The sequence below is a fragment of the Coenobita brevimanus genome, chromosome 39 (genome assembly GCF_032717465.1).
Source record: "Coenobita brevimanus isolate Jiangsu-jjx chromosome 39, ASM3271746v2, whole genome shotgun sequence".
Taxonomy (NCBI): Eukaryota; Metazoa; Arthropoda; class Malacostraca; order Decapoda; family Coenobitidae; genus Coenobita; species Coenobita brevimanus.
Window position 1 is genome coordinate 1,155,885 of NC_136992.1, and position 17,759 is coordinate 1,173,643.

At 45.9% G+C, this 17,759-nt stretch overlaps 1 protein-coding gene across 6 annotated transcripts in view; it reads left to right on the forward strand.

Annotated features, from left to right (window-relative positions):
- The window catches only part of bt (projectin protein bent), a 269,793-nt gene that overhangs the window by 211,861 nt on the left and 40,173 nt on the right, over positions 1-17,759 (forward strand). For all 6 annotated transcript variants that reach the window (XM_080270134.1, XM_080270136.1, XM_080270137.1 and 3 more), the window contains 20 exons: positions 130-260; positions 622-793; positions 1,402-1,680; positions 2,611-2,780; positions 4,449-4,578; positions 5,381-5,683; positions 6,235-6,522; positions 6,803-7,405; positions 7,556-8,273; positions 8,564-8,730; positions 9,077-9,333; positions 9,793-10,123; positions 10,256-10,837; positions 11,329-11,634; positions 12,470-12,605; positions 13,385-13,551; positions 13,840-15,306; positions 15,774-16,076; positions 16,367-16,497; positions 17,025-17,278. In XM_080270134.1, the coding sequence (XP_080126260.1) occupies positions 130-260; positions 622-793; positions 1,402-1,680; positions 2,611-2,780; positions 4,449-4,578; positions 5,381-5,683; positions 6,235-6,522; positions 6,803-7,405; positions 7,556-8,273; positions 8,564-8,730; positions 9,077-9,333; positions 9,793-10,123; positions 10,256-10,837; positions 11,329-11,634; positions 12,470-12,605; positions 13,385-13,551; positions 13,840-15,306; positions 15,774-16,076; positions 16,367-16,497; positions 17,025-17,278 (6,895 nt within the window). The remainder of the gene's footprint in view (positions 1-129; positions 261-621; positions 794-1,401; positions 1,681-2,610; positions 2,781-4,448; positions 4,579-5,380; positions 5,684-6,234; positions 6,523-6,802; positions 7,406-7,555; positions 8,274-8,563; positions 8,731-9,076; positions 9,334-9,792; positions 10,124-10,255; positions 10,838-11,328; positions 11,635-12,469; positions 12,606-13,384; positions 13,552-13,839; positions 15,307-15,773; positions 16,077-16,366; positions 16,498-17,024; positions 17,279-17,759) is intronic.

Sequence of the window (17,759 nt, forward strand, 5' to 3'; positions counted from 1 at the left end):
TATCAACAGATTAAACCTCACGATTTACAAATGAAATAAACTAATGCTTCAATGTTTCCTCATCTCCCAATTTGCCTCAATTTTCCTCAATATTTCCTCACTTTTTTCCATTTTTTCCCAACCCTACAGACCCACCGAGCAAGCCTGGCAAACCGAAAGCCACCAACTGGGATCGGGACTTCGTGGACCTGGAGTGGGCCAAGCCGAAGTCTGACGGAGGCGCCGAAATCACCAAGTACACCATCGAGAAGCGTGACGTGGTGAGTTGGAGAGAGAGAGAGAGAGAGAGAGAGAGAGCGGAGTTAGAGAAGTGGTGGAGGTGAAGACGGGAGTGTGAGTGAGAGGACTGTAGGTGGTGGGAGGAGACGAGAAGAAGAGAGGTGTTTGTAGGGAGGAGGGAGAAGACTGTAGGTAGTAAGAGAGAAGTGGAAGGGAGGAGAGAGGAGCTGTCGGTAGTAAGAGAGAAGAAGAGATCAAGAGGGAAGAAGAAATGTAGGTAGAAGGAGGGAAGACGAGAAGAGGAGGGAGAGGGCCGTAGGCAGTAGGAGAGAAGAGGAGGGAGTTGTAGATTGTAAGAGAGAAGAAGAAAGCAGTTCTAACCTTCCCTCTCCCCTCCCTCAGACGGGCCGTGGATGGACCCCTTGCGGAACCTGTGCAGGGAACCGTACCAACGTCCGCATTACGGATGTGGAACCGGAACATGAATATCAGTTCCGGGTGGTGGCTGAGAATAAGGCGGGCCCATCTGAACCCTCCGATGCCTCTGAAGCCGTGATCTGCAAACCCAGATTCCGTAAGTATTCCATTTTTTTTCTTATACTTTTTCCGTAAGTATTTTTTCTCCAATTTCTTCGTATACCTTTCTTATTTATTCCTTAAGTATTTATTCTATCTTAAGTATTTTTCTCTGCCTTTGGAATACTCTTCTTTTTTATATTTTTTGCTGTTTTTATTCTCCTCTTCTTGTTAGTATTTTTTCTTCTACTTTTATTGCCCTTTATTAATCCTTGAGTAATTTTCTCCTTTATTATTTTCTTCTTATTAATATCATAATTACTGTTTTCTTGTTGTACATTATTTTTCTCCATTTTATTCTGTTTTCTTATTCAATCCATTTTTATCCTTTCAAAATATAACACATTCAACCATGACCGCATCTCTACTCGTCTATTCAAAATCATCACCCTTAACCGCAAGATCATCACCCGTTACCGCAAAATCATCACTCTAACCGCAAAATCATCACCCGTAACCGCAAAATCATCACCCTTAACCGCAAAGTCATCACTGTAACCACAAAATCATCACCCGTAATCTCAAAATCATCACTCTAGCCGCAAAATCATCACCCGTAACCGCAAAATCACCACCCTTAACCGCAACCGCATGCCTTCCTTGCAGTGGCGCCGCGCATTGACCGCAAGAGCCTGGGCCGCAAGACCATCCGCTCCAACATGACCTTCAAGAACGAGACCAAGGTGGAGGGCGAGCCGGACCCGAGCATCAAGTGGTCTATTAACGGCGAGCCCATCAAGAACGACCGCCTCACCATCAAGTCTGAGGACCACCTGACCACCTTCTTCTTGAGGAAAACCAAGAGATCGGACACGGGGATTTACAAGATTTTCGCCAAGAATGACTCCGGCACAGATGAGGCCGAACTGGAACTGATTGTCATTGGTGAGTGGATGGATTTGCTTTTTTTTAATGTAGAATTGGTGAGTGGGTGGATTAATTTATGCAGACTTGGTGAGTGGGTGGATTTATTTATGCAGACTTGGTGAGTGTGTGGATTTATTTATGCAAAATTGGTGAGTGGGTGGATTTATTTATGCAGAATTGGTGAGTGGGTGGATTTATTTATGCAGACTTGGTGAGTGGGTGGATTTATTTATGCAGACTTGGTGAGTGGGTGGAGTTTTTTTTTTTTCAAGGGAGAAGAAACCAAAGGCCAGAAGCCTGCATTTTTTTTTTTTTACCATATTCCCTGTAAATTCACCCTTGCTTTAAATGGAATGAATAGCCTAGACCAGGGCCCCTACGCTCCCCAAGGGGCTAAGATGGATTGGATGACTGATAGATGAATGGGTGGATTGGGTGATGGATAGATGGATGGATGGATTGAGTGATGGATGGATGGATGGATGGATTGAGTGATGGACGGATGAGGAGGATGCGTTGATGGATGGAAGGATGGATGGAAAGAGAGATAGATGGATGGAAGGATGGATGGAGAGATAGATAGATGGATGATAGTATAGATATTGGCTTTATTAGATGTGGAAAAGGCTGATGTTTATTTATTTATTCATTTTTACTTATTGTCTTTATTTACCATATTTATTTACAGTATTTTTTGGAGGGGTGTCTTTATTGACCATTTTCTTTGACAGGCCATTTTATTTTTATTATTAAGTTCTCTCTCTCTCTCTCTCTCTCTCTCTCTCTCTCTCTCTCTCTCTCTCTCTCTCTCTCTCTCTCTCTCTCTCTCTCTCTCTCTCTCTCTCTCTCTCTCTCCATTCCCTCAACATTTTCCCTACATTTCCCTCACACTTCTACTATTTTCCTTCCATCCATACGTTCTATCACACACTCTCTCTCCCCCTTCAGGTAAACCCAGCAAACCCAAGGGCCCCCTGAAGGTGTCTGACGTAACTGCTGAATCCGCCAAGCTGAAGTGGGAGCCGCCAGAGGATGATGGTGGAGAGCCCATTGATCATTACGTGGTGGAGCGAATGGATACGGAGACTGGCCGATGGGTGCCCGTTACGGAGACCAAGGTGAGGAGACGTGGCCTTTGTTGGCGCCAAAATACACCTTTTTAGCGCCAAAGTACCTGTTGGTAGCGCCAAAATACTCATAATTAGCGCCAAAATATTCTTCATTAGCGCCAAAGTAGCTGTCATTAGAGCCAAAATTGTTGTCACTGGCGGCCAGATATCCTTTATTTGCGCCAATATATCGCTTATTAGCGCCAAAATGCCCTTTAATAGCGTCAAAATAACCCTCATTGGCGTCAGAATACATCTTATTAGAGCCATAAATCCTACGGTTATTAGCGCCAAAATACCCCTCATTAGCATCAAATTAACCTTCACTGGCGCCAAAATACACTTTATTAGCTCCAAAATACTCTTTATTAGCTACAAAATACCCCTCATTAGTGCCAAAATATGCTTTATTAGCGCCAAAATTCCCTTCACTACCGTCAAAATGCACTTCATTAGCGCCAAAATAACATGTATTAGCGCCAAAGTACATGCGAAGTTTCTCTTCTTTCTTACTTACGAAACCAAGATGAGAAAAAGAAGAAGAACGCTCGAATCTTATAACGTAGTTTTAACGATTTTTAAATTTATATCAGACAATTTTACTCAGAGATTGTAGAGCTGAAGGGATAAGGTGGAGGCTTCATTAACTTCTTCACTACTTAAGGTTACTTCCCGGAGTTCAGTACCTGAGTTTGAGTAAATAATCAGTTTTTTTTCCTACGTTTCAGTCTTTTAGCAGTACGACACACAGTAGAACATTTTTAAAAGTTTATATCCCAAGTCTTTCATACATCAACTTTTAAGATACCGTATATATTAACTAAGCCTAATTCATGCCTGATTCCTTTTTATTCCTTACTTTCCTTCTGTGTCTCAAATTTTCGTGTACAGTTCACTCTTGCTTCAAATTTATTCATTCCCTATCTATCTATCTATCTATCTATCTATTGCCAGACGCCTCAATCCCGTTTGGGGTGGCCACAAACAAATCGCCTCCAAGTCGCCCTGTCCCCCGCCATTTCACTGCCCTGCTCCCAACTCACACCCCCCTCTCTCATTCCCTAATTTAGGTAAACACGCATGATCAGCCAAATTTCATGGTCAGTAATCTTTTTTTTCTTTTTTCTCTCATTCCCCTCGTTTGTTTAGACACAGATAGAAATTCATATCTATTTTCTTTTCCCTATTTTTCTCTTTAACTCTCATTCCCTCTGTTTGCTCAGATAAAAGATAGAAAAAAATCATACAGTTTTTCTTTTTCTTCATTTTGTATTAATCTTTTTTTTCTGTTTTTTCTCTTTTTCTGTTTTCTGTTTAATTTTCTTGTATTTTTCTCGTATTGTCATTTTCTGTTTTCTGTTTATTCTGTTTTCATTTTTATTGTCTTTTTCGTTTTCTGTTTAATTTTCTTGTATTTTTCCTCCTTTTCCTATTTTCTTTTTCTTCATTTTCTATTTTCTGTTATTCTGTTTTCATTTTTTCTCTTTTTGTTTTCTGTTTAATTTTCTTGTATTTTTCCTCCTTTTCCTATCTTCTTTTTCTTCATTTTCTATTTTCTTTTTTTTTTTGTCTGTTTCTATCTTATTCTCCTTTTCTGTTTTCTGTTTAATTTTCTCGTATTTTTCTCCTATTTCCTATCTTCTTTTTCTTTATTTTCTTTATTTTTCTCCCCCCCAGAGCCCCGAGGCTGAGGTACCCGGCCTGGCTGAGGGCCATGATTATATGTTCCGTGTGAAGGCCGTCAATTCTGAGGGAGAGAGTGAGCCCTTGGAGACCGAGACCCCCACCAAGGCCAAGAATCCCTACGGTGAGAGAGAGCGAGAGAGAGAGAGAGAGAGAGAGAGAGAGAGAGAGAGGGAAGGGGGGAAGATGTGTGTGTGTGTGTATGTATGTGTTTGAGTAGAGAGAGAGGGAGGGAGAAGAAAAAAAAGATGTGTGAGTTAAAGAATGTGTGTGTGTGTGTGTGTGTGTGTGTGTGTGTGTGTGTGTGTGTACGTGGAGAGAGAGAGAGAGAGAGAGAGAGAGAGAGAGAGAGAGAAGGGAGAGAAAGAAATTAATAAGAGTTAAAGAATGTGTGTGTGTGTGTGTGTGTGTGTGTGTGTGTGTGTGTGTGTAGTGAATATACAGTAGTCACTTCCATTTCCATCCGATTTTTAAATCAATAAATATGACTAATAGAAAATGATTTGACTTCTCTTCCACAGTAGCCAAATTTCTTCTTAAATATTTTTCAAGACAATACGAAAAAATATGAAAACTAGTCCAATAATTCAAGTGACTTATTATCCTCTTTTACCTGCGCTTCGTGTGTAAATTTTCCCGGCAAGCCCGCCAACCGAGAAAGTCTGAAAATTGGACCTTGAGTTGAAAGAGCAGTATCATCCCTATTACTCTATGCTTTTTCCCGTGAGTTCAAGGAGAAATATTATCCCCAAGAATCCCTGCTTTACCCCTTGTTTAGATCCTTCCAGTAAACCCGACAAACGATAAAGTCTGAAAATTAGACCATGAGTTGAAAGAACAGTAAAATCCCTATTACTCTATGCTTCTTCCCATGAGGTCAAGGAGCAATATTATCCCCAATAACCCCTGCTTTACCCCTTCTTCAGATCCTCCCAGCAAACCCGGTAAGCCTGAGGTGAAAGACTACGACAGGACCTGGTGCGAGTTGAAGTGGAAGCCCCCAGAGAACGATGGTGGCGCCCCGATCGACCACTATGTCATCGAGCGCAAGGACAAGTTCTCAGCCAAGTGGGTGAAGCACTGCGACACCAAGAGCAACAAGCCCGAGTTCAAGGTGGAGAATTTGACCGAGGGCGAGACCTACCAGTTCCGCGTGAAGGCTGTCAACAAGGCTGGCCAGAGCAAACCATCTGAGGCCACCGAGAACTTCACAGCCAAGGCCAAGTTCTGTAAGTTATCCCTAGACTTGTTATGGAGTTCTAATTTTTATTCAGCCGTTTTCTGTCTGTATGGTGTGAATTTTACTTCTGAACACAAGGGCAGCCTATCAGAACTTAAATATTTCATGTACTCTTTCCAGAAATATTCAGACTGTTTCAGAATATGTGTGTTTTTCCATGACTTCGATTCTGTTCTCAGATCTTGAACTCTTTCTGGACTCTTCATGATAATCTAACTCTGGGCTGAAAATCCCTTAATTCATTATGATGCTTTCTTGTTATGTGCGGTCACTTTCCATGCACTTTATAATATTTTTGGTATCTCACATAACCAGTTATCAAAGTATACTCGTTCATTTTTATGTTTAGTCACTCCCTAAGCATTTTGTAGATGCTGTAGTATCCCACATAACCACCTGAATCAGCGCACGCTGTAAATATGAGAAAATCCAGAGAAAACATCCTTCTGACAGCTGTAACTTAGATAATACGTGTCCCTAAAATCCCTCCGGCAGTCGACTTAGATATTATTGTATATGACCCTTTCTTCCCGCCAACAGTGAAGCCCCACATCGATCGCACCAACCTGGAGAACATCACCGTGCGTGCCGGCCAGATGATCAAGTTCGACGCCAAGGTGACGGGCGAACCTGTGCCGAAGAAGGTGTGGTTCATCAACAAGGCACGGCAGGAGAAGGACGAAGAGGCGGGCGTGAAGATCGACGAGGAAGACCACCGCACCAAGATCGTCATCCCGAGCTGCACCCGCAAACACAACGGCACCTTCGTCATCAAGGCGGACAACTCGGCCGGGCATGACGAGGTGGCCATCGAAGTGACCGTCCTGGGTGGGTTTTAGCTTGTTTTTTTATCCCCCTAAAGTGACCGTCTTTTGTTAATTTTCCTAACGTGACCGTCCATGGTGAGTTTTTTTTTTTTATGACACCCTTGTGAATCTCGGGTTTTTGTTTATTTATGTATTTTTTAAGTGACCGACCTTGACCCCATCTCTTAGGTGGAAATTAGTGCTAGGATGAGGTCAAGGATGGTGATAGTTGTATATCACCCTAATTGGCCATGGTCAGTGGTTCTTCATTGCTGGTTTTAAGTGTTGTTGTTGTATTGCAGACAAGCCTGGCAAACCCGAGGGACCACTGAAGGTTTCCGACGTGCACAAGGAGGGCTGCTCACTGAAGTGGAACGAGCCACTGGATGATGGCGGTGCGCCCATCGAACAGTACATCGTGGAGAAGATGGACACAGAGACCGGCCGCTGGGTACCTGTCGGTAGGTCCCGTGAGCCCAACATGGAGGTGGAGAACCTGGAACCGAACCACGAGTACAAGTTCCGCGTGTCCGCCATCAACAGTGAGGGCGAGTCCGAGCCACTGGAGGGTACCGAGACCATTGTGGCCAAGAATCCGTTCGACCCACCGGACCCGCCAGGCAAACCCGAGGCCACCGACTGGGACAAGGACTTCGTGGAGCTCAAGTGGACCAAGCCTGAGAAGGACAATGGCGCGCCCATCACCGGTTACGTTGTGGAGAAGCGTGATCCTAACACCGGCAAGTGGGTGAAGGCTGCTGAGGTGAAGGGCGACACCCCCAAGGCCCTGGTGGAGAACCTGGATGAAGGCGAGACCTACGAGTTCCGTGTCAAAGCCGTCAACGAGGCCGGCCCCTCTGATCCTTCCGAGGCTAGCTTGCCCATCACATGCAAGCCAAGGAAGTGTGAGTTAATCTTTTTTACCGTACTTTTATGCTAATAGTCTACTGATCTAATGATCTAAGTTAGATAATGTAGATTGTTATATCTTCCACTGATATTAACAACTGTTTTTCTCCCTCATCCGTGATGTCAATGTTATTTTTTTTTTTCAGTGAAGCCCAAGATCGATCGTCGTAACTTGAAGGACATCACAGTGCGTGAAGGCGAGCCCATCCTTCTGGATGTGAAGATCATTGGTGAACCACCACCAGAAGTGGAATGGTTCCAGAATAAGAAGCCTGTGCAGGAGGGTAAGGATGTGCGTGTAGAAAACGTCCCCTACAACACCAAGTACATCAACGACGAGCCACTGCGCAAGCACACCGGTGTCTACAAGATTGTGGCCACCAACCAGTATGGCAAGGACGAGGCTGAGGTCAACATCACCGTTATCTCCAAGCCCGGCAAGCCCGAGGGACCACTGGAGGTGAAGGACGTCCACAAGGAAGGCTGCAAGCTCAAGTGGAAGCCACCTAAGGACGACGGTGGTGTGCCGGTGGAAGGCTATGTGGTGGAGAAGTTCGACCCCGACATGGGTCTGTGGCTGCCAGTGGGTAAAACTACCAACCCTGAGATGGAGGTGACCGACCTGACCCCCGGACACGAGTACGAGTTCCGTGTGAAGGCCTTCAACAAGGAGGGTGAGTCCGAGCCCCTGGTGACACTGTCCCCCATCGTGGCCAAGGATCCATTCTCTGTGCCCGGCAAGCCTGGCGCACCGGAGGCCACTGACTGGGACGCCAACCGTATCGACCTCAAGTGGGAGCCGCCTGTGGACGACGGTGGCGCACCCATCGACCACTACGTCATCGAGAAGCGTGATAAATACACGTACGTCACATTTTTTTTATTACCAATACATGTTTCATTGTTCATCACTGTTTCTCGACATCATTACCATTAAATAGTAAAATATGTGTACTTCGTTAAGTGTCTCTGTTTGTCTTTGCTTTTACATCCATTAGCAGTGAATATTAACGATATTATAAGGTATAATGAGTAGTGTCTACTTCTGCATGTTATATAAGTTAGTTAAGTGTGTGTGTGTGTGTGTGTGTGTGTGTGTGTGTGTGTTACATGTTATCCAAGTAATAAGAAGCGGTGATTTCTTGCTCTTCTAGGAACCTGTGGGAGAAGGCTGCTGAAACAGACGGGCCAGAGTGTCAGGGCTCGGCAACTGGGCTGATCGAGGGCATGGAGTACCAGTTCCGTGTCATTCCCGTCAACAAGGCTGGTAATGGCGAGCCCTCTGATCCCAGCAAGACCATCACTGCCAAGCCCAGATTTGGTGAGTCGCCCCCGTAGAGTTAATCCTTCGTTTTTATGCAGCTTAGTAGAGACACTTTAAATGAAGATAGATGTCGCCTTCGTCCACCCTCTTCACTACTGACGATCTCACCTAAGCAGAATAAAATCATTTGATGGTGATTGATCTGAGGAAAAAATTTATATAGTGGTTAAACGGATATTGTAGCCTTCATAACACCCACATTTGAAATTGTTTGTTCTGATAATGCTATAGTTTCAGCTTGACTTAGAATCTTTGAGGGTGTGTGGGTATATTTCCCCTCCTTGAACAATTAATAACAGTAAAGGCAAGCCATGTTACCAAGACAAATGTCCCCCTCAAACAGTTCCACCCAAGATCGATCGCAAGAACCTTCGCGACGTCACCATCTCTGCCGGGTCAATGCTCAAGTACGACTGTGACATCAGCGGTGAGCCTCCGCCAGACGTCACCTGGACCTTCGAGGGGCGCAAGCTGGCCCCTAGCCGTCACGTGAACATCACCAACGTGGAATACAACTCCAAACTGGTGATCCGTGACGCTGAGAGGGGCGACACTGGCGAGTATGTCATCACTGCCACCAACAGCTCCGGCAAGGACCATGTAAAGTATTTGGAAGCTTTATTTAAATGTTTGAAAACTTTAGCTTGTATATCTTGTTTTTTTACTCTTCGGAAACTCTACATAGCTGTTCGGAAACTTTATTTAGCTTGTATATTTTGTTTTTACTGTAATCTTCACTCTTATAGCTGCCAATTACTTCACAGCCAAGTTAGTGTGAATATTAAAGTAACATTCACAGTTGCCAAGTACATCACAGTGAACAGGATACTATACGATACCAGGCAAAAAGATATCTAATAATTATTCACAGCTATAGAGCCTACATTAGAATAATAATAAGTTTAAATCCTTTACGGAGACAAAAATTATTCACTGCTATAGAAACGTGATTGAGGTAAATAAGGGTTCAGATCGTGTATGATAGTAAAAAATAGGTTCAGATCCTCTACGATAGTAAAATATAAGTTCAGATCCTTCATGAACCCCTCACTTCCTCAGGTGACCGTGCATGTGACCGTGACCGACAAGCCAAGCCCACCAGAGGGACCCGTCAAGGTGTCTGACGTCCGTGGCACTGGCTGCAAGCTCAAGTGGAAGCGGCCCAAGGACGACGGTGGCACCCCTATCGAGTACTACCAAGTGGAGAAGCTGGACCCCAACACTGGGTTGTGGGTGCCAGCTGGTCGCTCCAACGGGCCCGAGCCAGCTGTGGAGCTCAACAACCTTTCTCCTGGAACCGAATACGAGTTCCGAGTGAAGGCTGTCAACGCTGAGGGCGAGTCCTCACCTCTCTATGCAGATGAGAAAGTGCTGGCCAAGGATCCATACGGTTTGTACTCCTCACAACCCATAATTTTATTCATCATTTATGAAAGAATTGTTTCTCAAAAATGCTAGTAAAATACAGTATATGTAACTAGTATTATCTGTATATTATTCTTACCTGCATATGTTTCCACAGAGGAGCCAGGCAAGCCTGAGAACCTTGAGGTGGCAGACTACGACCAGAACAAGGTAGACCTCAAGTGGGAGCCTCCCAAGAACGATGGTGGTGCGCCCATCCAGAAGTACGTTGTTGAGAAGAAGGACAAGTATGGCGGATGGGACAAGGCATGCGAGGTGCCGGCGACTGAGACCAGCTGCTCTGTTCCCGACCTGATCGAGGGCGAGACTTACGAGTTCCGCGTACGAGCAGTGAACCCAGCCGGCCCCGGCCTGCCCTCTGATGCCACCCACCCTGTCACTGTAAAGGCCAGGAACCTGCCCCCCAAGATCGACCGCACCAACCTACAGCCAGTCCGTATCAAGGCAGGCCAGAGCTTCAGCTTCGACGTCAACGTCTCTGGTGAACCGCCGCCAGAGAAGAAGTGGCTGCTTAAGAAGAAGGAGATCAAGCCGAGCTCCATCACCAACCTCAAGTTCAGTGACTACAACACAAAGCTGCGTGTGACGGGCGCTACCAGGGCCGAGAGTGGCACCTACACCATCACCGCTGAGAACGAGAACGGCAAGGACTCGGCCGATGTGGAAGTGATAGTCCTTGGTGAGTCGCACTGGGTGGATGATGTTCATTGAAAACTTACCCTTAGTTATACAGTGTTGGTTGATTGAGGTATCTTGGTTATGAGAGTAGAGTTGAGATTATTCAGCCAGATGACAGCAAGATCTGCCTTTATCCCCGTGACTATCTCAGTAATATCTCTATGAATAACTCAGCAATATCTCTTTCCATTGACCCAATAGCACCTCCTCTTACTGACTACAACACACTGACTCTACATCACCCTCACTGACTCTGCAGCACACTGACCACAAAGCCTCCAGCGGGCTCTAAACTCCACTGACTCTACAGCACATTTTGTTGACTAAATCCCTCTGGCTCAACAACACCAGCCGCTGACTCTAAACCCCTCTACAACACACCATACTGACACTACAACAGACTCTACGAAACCTTCAGCTGGCTCTTCAACGAATTTTATCTTTTTTTTTCTATCATTTTCTGGACTGACCTCACAACTCCTCCTCCGGCAGACCGTCCGTCACCACCTCAAGGACCGCTGAAGGTGTCTGACGTCCACGCTGAGGGCTGTAAGCTCGAGTGGAATCCTCCCGTGGACGATGGCGGCTGCCCCATCGACCACTACGAGATCGAGCAACTGGATGAGGCGACGGGACGCTGGGTGCCTGCAGGAGAGACCCAGGGCAAAGAGACGTCCTTCGATGTGGAGGGACTCACACCGGGACACAAGTACAAGTTCCGCGTGAAGGCCGTGAACCGCCTGGGTCAGTCGGATCCTCTCACCGCCCAGCAGGCTATCGAGGCCAAGAATCCCTTCGGTGAGTCATTTCGGTCATCATTAAACCCCTTTTAATCCAGTCATGTATTTCATTTTTTATGCTTCCAGACGATTTATTCTGCTTAAGGGAGACTGTGATCTGGTGGAGGTAGATATAATCCTAGTCAGTCCCTCCACTACAAGAGTTAATGTAGTAGTAGTAGTAGTAGCAGTAGTAGTAGTAGTAGTAGTAGTAAAAGTAGTAGTAGTAGACGCAACCCCAGGCTCATCTGAACGTGAACCCAGTGGACTAAAGGCTGAAGTCACCCTCCTCCTGCAGTGCACCATCCTCCATTAGGGGAGTAGGGAGGGAGCTGAGGGACGTTTGTGTAACCTGGCGGTGGAGCAGTTTATTTATATCGGTGCCACCACATGTAGACATCACCTGAACTGGAAGGGGTTAGGGGTCTTTGCTAGATAAAAACAAAGGAAGTATAGGACGTGAGAAATCTTAATAATTTGGTTTTTGTAGTTCAGATAAAAGGAGGGGCAGAGGGAGGGGAAGGCCGAGTATGAGATGGAGGGATAGGGTGATTGGGTATGTGAGGGAGGAAGGTGTGAGTTGGGGAAAGGGTAACCAGATTGCGGAGGATAAGGTGACGTGGAGGCGATTCATTTGTGGTCATCCTTTCTAGAATTAAGGTGTCTGATTATAGACAGACTGATAGATTAACAGTGAGAGAGGCATAGATAGATAAATAGATTGATAGATAAACAGTAAGAGAGGCATAGATAGATAGACAGCTAGGGAGATAGTTCAGGTGAAAATTAACCAAAATTCATGAGATACGAAATGTGACGTCAACATTGAAACTTCCCTCTCCCTCCTCCCCCAGACGCCCCCGGCTCGCCCAAGGATGTGGATATCGCGGACTTCGATGCGGACTTCGTGGATCTGGTGTGGAAGAAACCGGAGTCCGACGGTGGCGCGCCCATTGTCGGCTACATCATCGAGAAGCGGGACAGATACAAGTAAGAGTCGACGCAGGAAAAATCTGTGGATCGTATTATTAACACTGAGAGCCCGAAGGTGTTAGCAGACCCCATAATTTTTGAAGGTCATTTGTGAGGATTGGCTTATTAGAGGAGTGTATGTGAGTGAAGTGTAGGGGGAGAGAGGGAGGGGAAAACCAAGGATGAGATGGATGGACGGGGAGGAATGAGAAATATGAATGACAGGACAGTGCTGGCAAGGGAATGTCAGCGAACTTCAGCTGATAATAGGCTACGTGAGGGAAGGACTGGAGAGAGAGAGAGAGAGAGAGAGAGAGAGAGAGAGTGGAGATGAGTGATAAAAGGACCAAGGAAAAATTGGCAATGTTAATCCAAAAGCTGCAGAATCATTTACTTTTAAAAAGGTCAAAGATTGGTTTGCCTTTGAGACGACAGTAAAGGTTCCGAAAACGAGTAAGTGAAACATGGCGCGTGGGTTCCGTAGATTTTTTCAGACATCTTTGACACGTGTGCTGTACTATCTCAAGGTGTAATGTTATGCCATTTTTTTTTTTTTTTAACTTCGCTTTTGTGGGTATACTATGGCTATGTTAAAAGTTTCATAGACAAAAAAATCTCAGTTCTAAGTAAAAAAAAATGCGTCCACACAATATCTGATATAGTTAATCAGTTGAAATAAACAACATGAAAGAAGCTATTACTTATTGTCCCATCTCTAGAGGAGGACGGATCAGGACTATGGTGATGATGTTGATGATGATGATGATGACCAGTAATTTGTCTCTCCCTTCCCCCAGCCCGCTGTGGGACAAGTGTGCCACTGTGGATGGTGACGAGTGTAAGGCTCACGTGCCTGACCTGATGGAGGGCAACGTGTACGAGTTCCGTGTCACCGCCATAAATAAGGCTGGTCCCGGCGAGCCCTCTGAGCCCACCAAGCCGCACGTTGCCAGGCCTAAGAATCGTAAGTCAATATCCATGTAAAAATTATGCCCACAAGACACACAGCTGCAATATATGGTTGTAATTTTTCCCTCTGAATAATTCACTGCACTGTGAAATCAAGACACGCAAAGGCCACATATTTTTTCCTGCCAAACGGATTCTTAATATGAAACACATCATTCATGTCCTCGATGTGCATGAAACATTATTCAAGAATATAGCAAATGAAACAGTATTTAGTTCCTCATATGAAAATTAACATTTAAGGAACCATTTTACAGTTGTGATATTTGCGTTTCTTTTGCAGTTCCTCCTCGCATTGACCGCAATGCTATGGTTGACGTGAGGATCAAGGCCGGAGAGAACTTGAACCTGCCAGTGCCAGTGGTTGGCGAGCCACCTGCCACCAAGCAGTGGCGCGTCAATGACAACGACCTCTACCCCACCGACCGCCTATCCATCATCAACGACGACTACATGACCACCATCAAGATCTTCGACTGCAAGAGGTCCGACAGCGGTGCTTTCACCCTCACTGCACGTAACAAGAATGGTGAGGACACGTGCACCGTCAAGATCACCGTGCTTGACGCGCCTGGCGCCCCAGAAGGACCTCTTAAGTACTCCAACGTCAACCGCAGTGGCTGTACTATCTCATGGAAGCCGCCCAAGGATGATGGTGGTTCTGACATCATAGGCTACGCGGTGGAGAAGATGGACATGGACACCTACCGCTGGGTGCCGTGTGGTGAAGTCAAGGACACCAGCTTCACCGCCGACAATCTCATTGAAGGTCACGATTACAAGTTCCGTGTGTCAGCACTCAACCGTCAGGGTCAAGGTCCTGCTCTGACAGGCATTGACACCATTACTGCCAAGGACCCATACAGCAAGCCAAGCAAGCCTGGTGTACCTGAGATCATGGACTGGGACAAGGACCGTGTTGACCTGCAATGGACCGAACCTCGCAATGATGGTGGTGCTCCCATCTCTCACTACGTCATTGAGAAGAAGAAGCGATTCGGTCCATGGGAGAAGGCCGTGGAGGTGCCAGCCAAGCACGGCCCCAAGGCGTCTGTGCCGGACCTGGAGGAGGGTGAGGAGTACCAGTTCCGTGTCATTGCCGTCAACAAGGCCGGCAACTCTGAACCATCTGAGGCCTCACAGCCGGTGGTGTGCAAGGCTCGCTTTGAGAAGCCTGCCATTGACACCAAGACCCTTGAAGATCAGGTCATCAAGGTCAACACCCGCCTCAACTACACTGTGCCCATCCGTGGCGCACCCAGGCCAAAGGTGTCGTGGACCGTCAACGGCAATCCCGTGGTTGAGTCTGACCGCGTGGACCTGCAGACATACGGCAAGCAGACCATCCTTGACATTCCCTTCGCTCAGCGTTCTGACAGCGGTCGCTACACCCTGACTCTGGAGAACGAACTGGGTAAGGTGTCCGCTTCAGGCAACGTGACTGTGCTGGACCGACCCGCACCACCCGAGAGACCACTGAGGGTGCATGACGTCACCCGTGAGAGCTGCAAGGTGTCCTTCGAAACACCTCTTGATGATGGCGGCTCCCCCATCCTGCACTACCTGGTGGAGAAGATGGACGTGTCTCGCGGCACCTGGACCGAGGTGGCTGAAGTGTCCGGACTGACAGCAGATGTTCAGGGTCTGGTGCACATGAAGGAGTACCACTTCAGAGTCAAGGCCGTCAACGCTATTGGCGAGTCAGAGCCTCTCTCCACTGACAAGAGCATCATCGCCAAGAATGCACAGGGTAAGTCGTCACGTCATGCATTAAGTACGGTTTATTCATTAACTCCTTTGCCACGAGTTATGTCTTCCAAATTAAATAATCTTGCTATAACAGGAATATAATATGAGATATCATTGGACTGAAACGGTTAACAGACTTATTAAAACCATTTCACAACGATGGTCTCTCTCAGTCTGAATAAAATGATTTAGTGGTAACAGAAATATAATAAAGACAGACTTGTCCATACCTAAAGGGCCAGCATTCATTTTTACCACCATGTATAACATTACCTCTCACTTTCCTTTCCATTTCTCTTTAAGTGAGCAGCAGTAATTATATAATTAGCTATTTTCTTTCAATAATGTTACCGTTACTCCCTGATCATTTCTCTCTAGACAAGCAGCAGCAAGAATATGGAGATGGATTTTTTTTTTTTCAGCTTCCATTACCATACCATTAATAATCTTCCATCATTACTCCCCCAGACGAGCCAAGTCCACCAGGTAGGCCAAAGGTAACAGACTGGGACAGCGATCACGTTGATCTGGAATGGACCCCTCCTCCAAACGACGGTGGCGCCCCCATCAAGGGCTACATCATCCAGAAGAAGGAGCGTGGATCACCCTACTGGCAGACCGCGGCCAGACTGAGCGGACCAGAGACCAAGGGCACCGTGCCTAACCTGACGGAGGGACAGGAGTACGAGTTTAGGGTCATCGCCGTGAACAAGGTCGGCAACTCAGAGCCATCTGAACCATCCGACTCCGTGATTTGCAGGCCAAGGCACTGTGAGTATGAGAGAGAGAGAGAGAGAGAGAGAGAGAGATACTGTATATATATAAAGGGATCTGTATATATAAAGAGATCGACAGATAACCAGTCAAGTAAACAGAATGATAACTAAATAGACAAACGGACACAGAGAAACAGGTATTTAGACAAGCAGATAGACGTGGAAAGACAGATGCATAGATAGATAAATAGATGGACAGACAGATAGAGACAGATAGATACCCCAAAAACAGATGGACAGCAAAACACACCAACTCTCAACCACCCCTCGTCTCTACCCTTACAGTGAAGCCTAAGATCCTGGGCCCGCTCTACGACATCCGCATCAAGGCCGGCCAGGTGCTTCATGTCGACGTGGAGTACATCGGCGAACCAGAGCCTTCCATCTTCTGGTTCAACGATGACAAGGAACTACAGGTAAGGCGGAACGTGTTGAGGGTTTATGGGCAGCTCTGGGACCAATCTGATGATGAATTCTGTTAATGGAGGCTTAAATTGTCTCCTAAAAGTACCCTCACCCCCGCCAATGCCATACACCGAGCCTAAATGAGAGGGCCTGAACATATACTCGGTATAGGTGGTGAGTATTAGCACAGAAATGGTGATATGTGAAGGAGTGTGGCAGGTAGGACTACTGCCGGACCTCAGAGAACGGGTTATCAAGTCTGTGCCTAGAGCTGGACAATAGAAAATAAAATAATAAATAAATTGTTTGAGGGGTGATATGTCCTCTCTGTATATAATAGTGATCTGTATTTTTTTGAGTTATTATTCATCGGTATCGTTAATTAGTCCTCATCTCATTCTTCTTGTCCTTCTCTCGCCTTTTTTTTTTTCAGTTATTCTCTCGTATCTCTTTGTAGTTATGATTCTCTCGTATCTTCTTGTAGTTACTATTGTCATGCATTTCTGTAGCTGTTATTCATTTGTATCTCCATTTCCAGATTGACGTCCGCACCACCATCACGGCCATCAACAACCACACTGTCCTTCACACGGTCAACACCACCCGCGCCGACTCCGGGGAATACCGCGTCAGGGCCAAGAACGAGAGCGGTCAGGACGAGGGCACCTTCCATGTGACCATCCTGGACACGCCTGGAGCACCCGAGGGACCGCTGACCTACGAGGAAGTCCAGGCCAACAGCGTGGTCATGTCCTGGAAGCCTCCCACTGATGATGGCGGCAGTCCTATCACGTGAGTATGACACTGTTTGACACTAATATGACACTTTTTTGACAGCTTTAACCCTTTTAATACGGTGACGTCTGCTTAGTTTTTTTTTTTCCCTCCTCCATGCTTTAATTCAAAATAGGAAAGATTGCTCGTACTGAAAGGCTTCATGAAAACTGTTTGCTGCTTCCAGTTCCAAAAATCTCAATTAAGGTAAACAACAGGGGCTAAAGGTAACAAGAATGAACTATTAAATACGTAATAACAGGAATTAAGTATTCGGGTTAAAATGTCTGAGATAATTTTCCAGTTTTTCTTTATACTGTTATAGGTCTCATGTTTTGTTTACCTTATTCCATGACAGTGGTTATGTGGTCGAGAAGAGGGACGCATACAAAAATTTGCTACATTTTTCTGTTAAGCTTTTGATAATGTGGTGCTGTTAGTTTATGATGTTATATATGATAGTTTACGATGTTTATATGTGATAGTTTACGATGTTTGT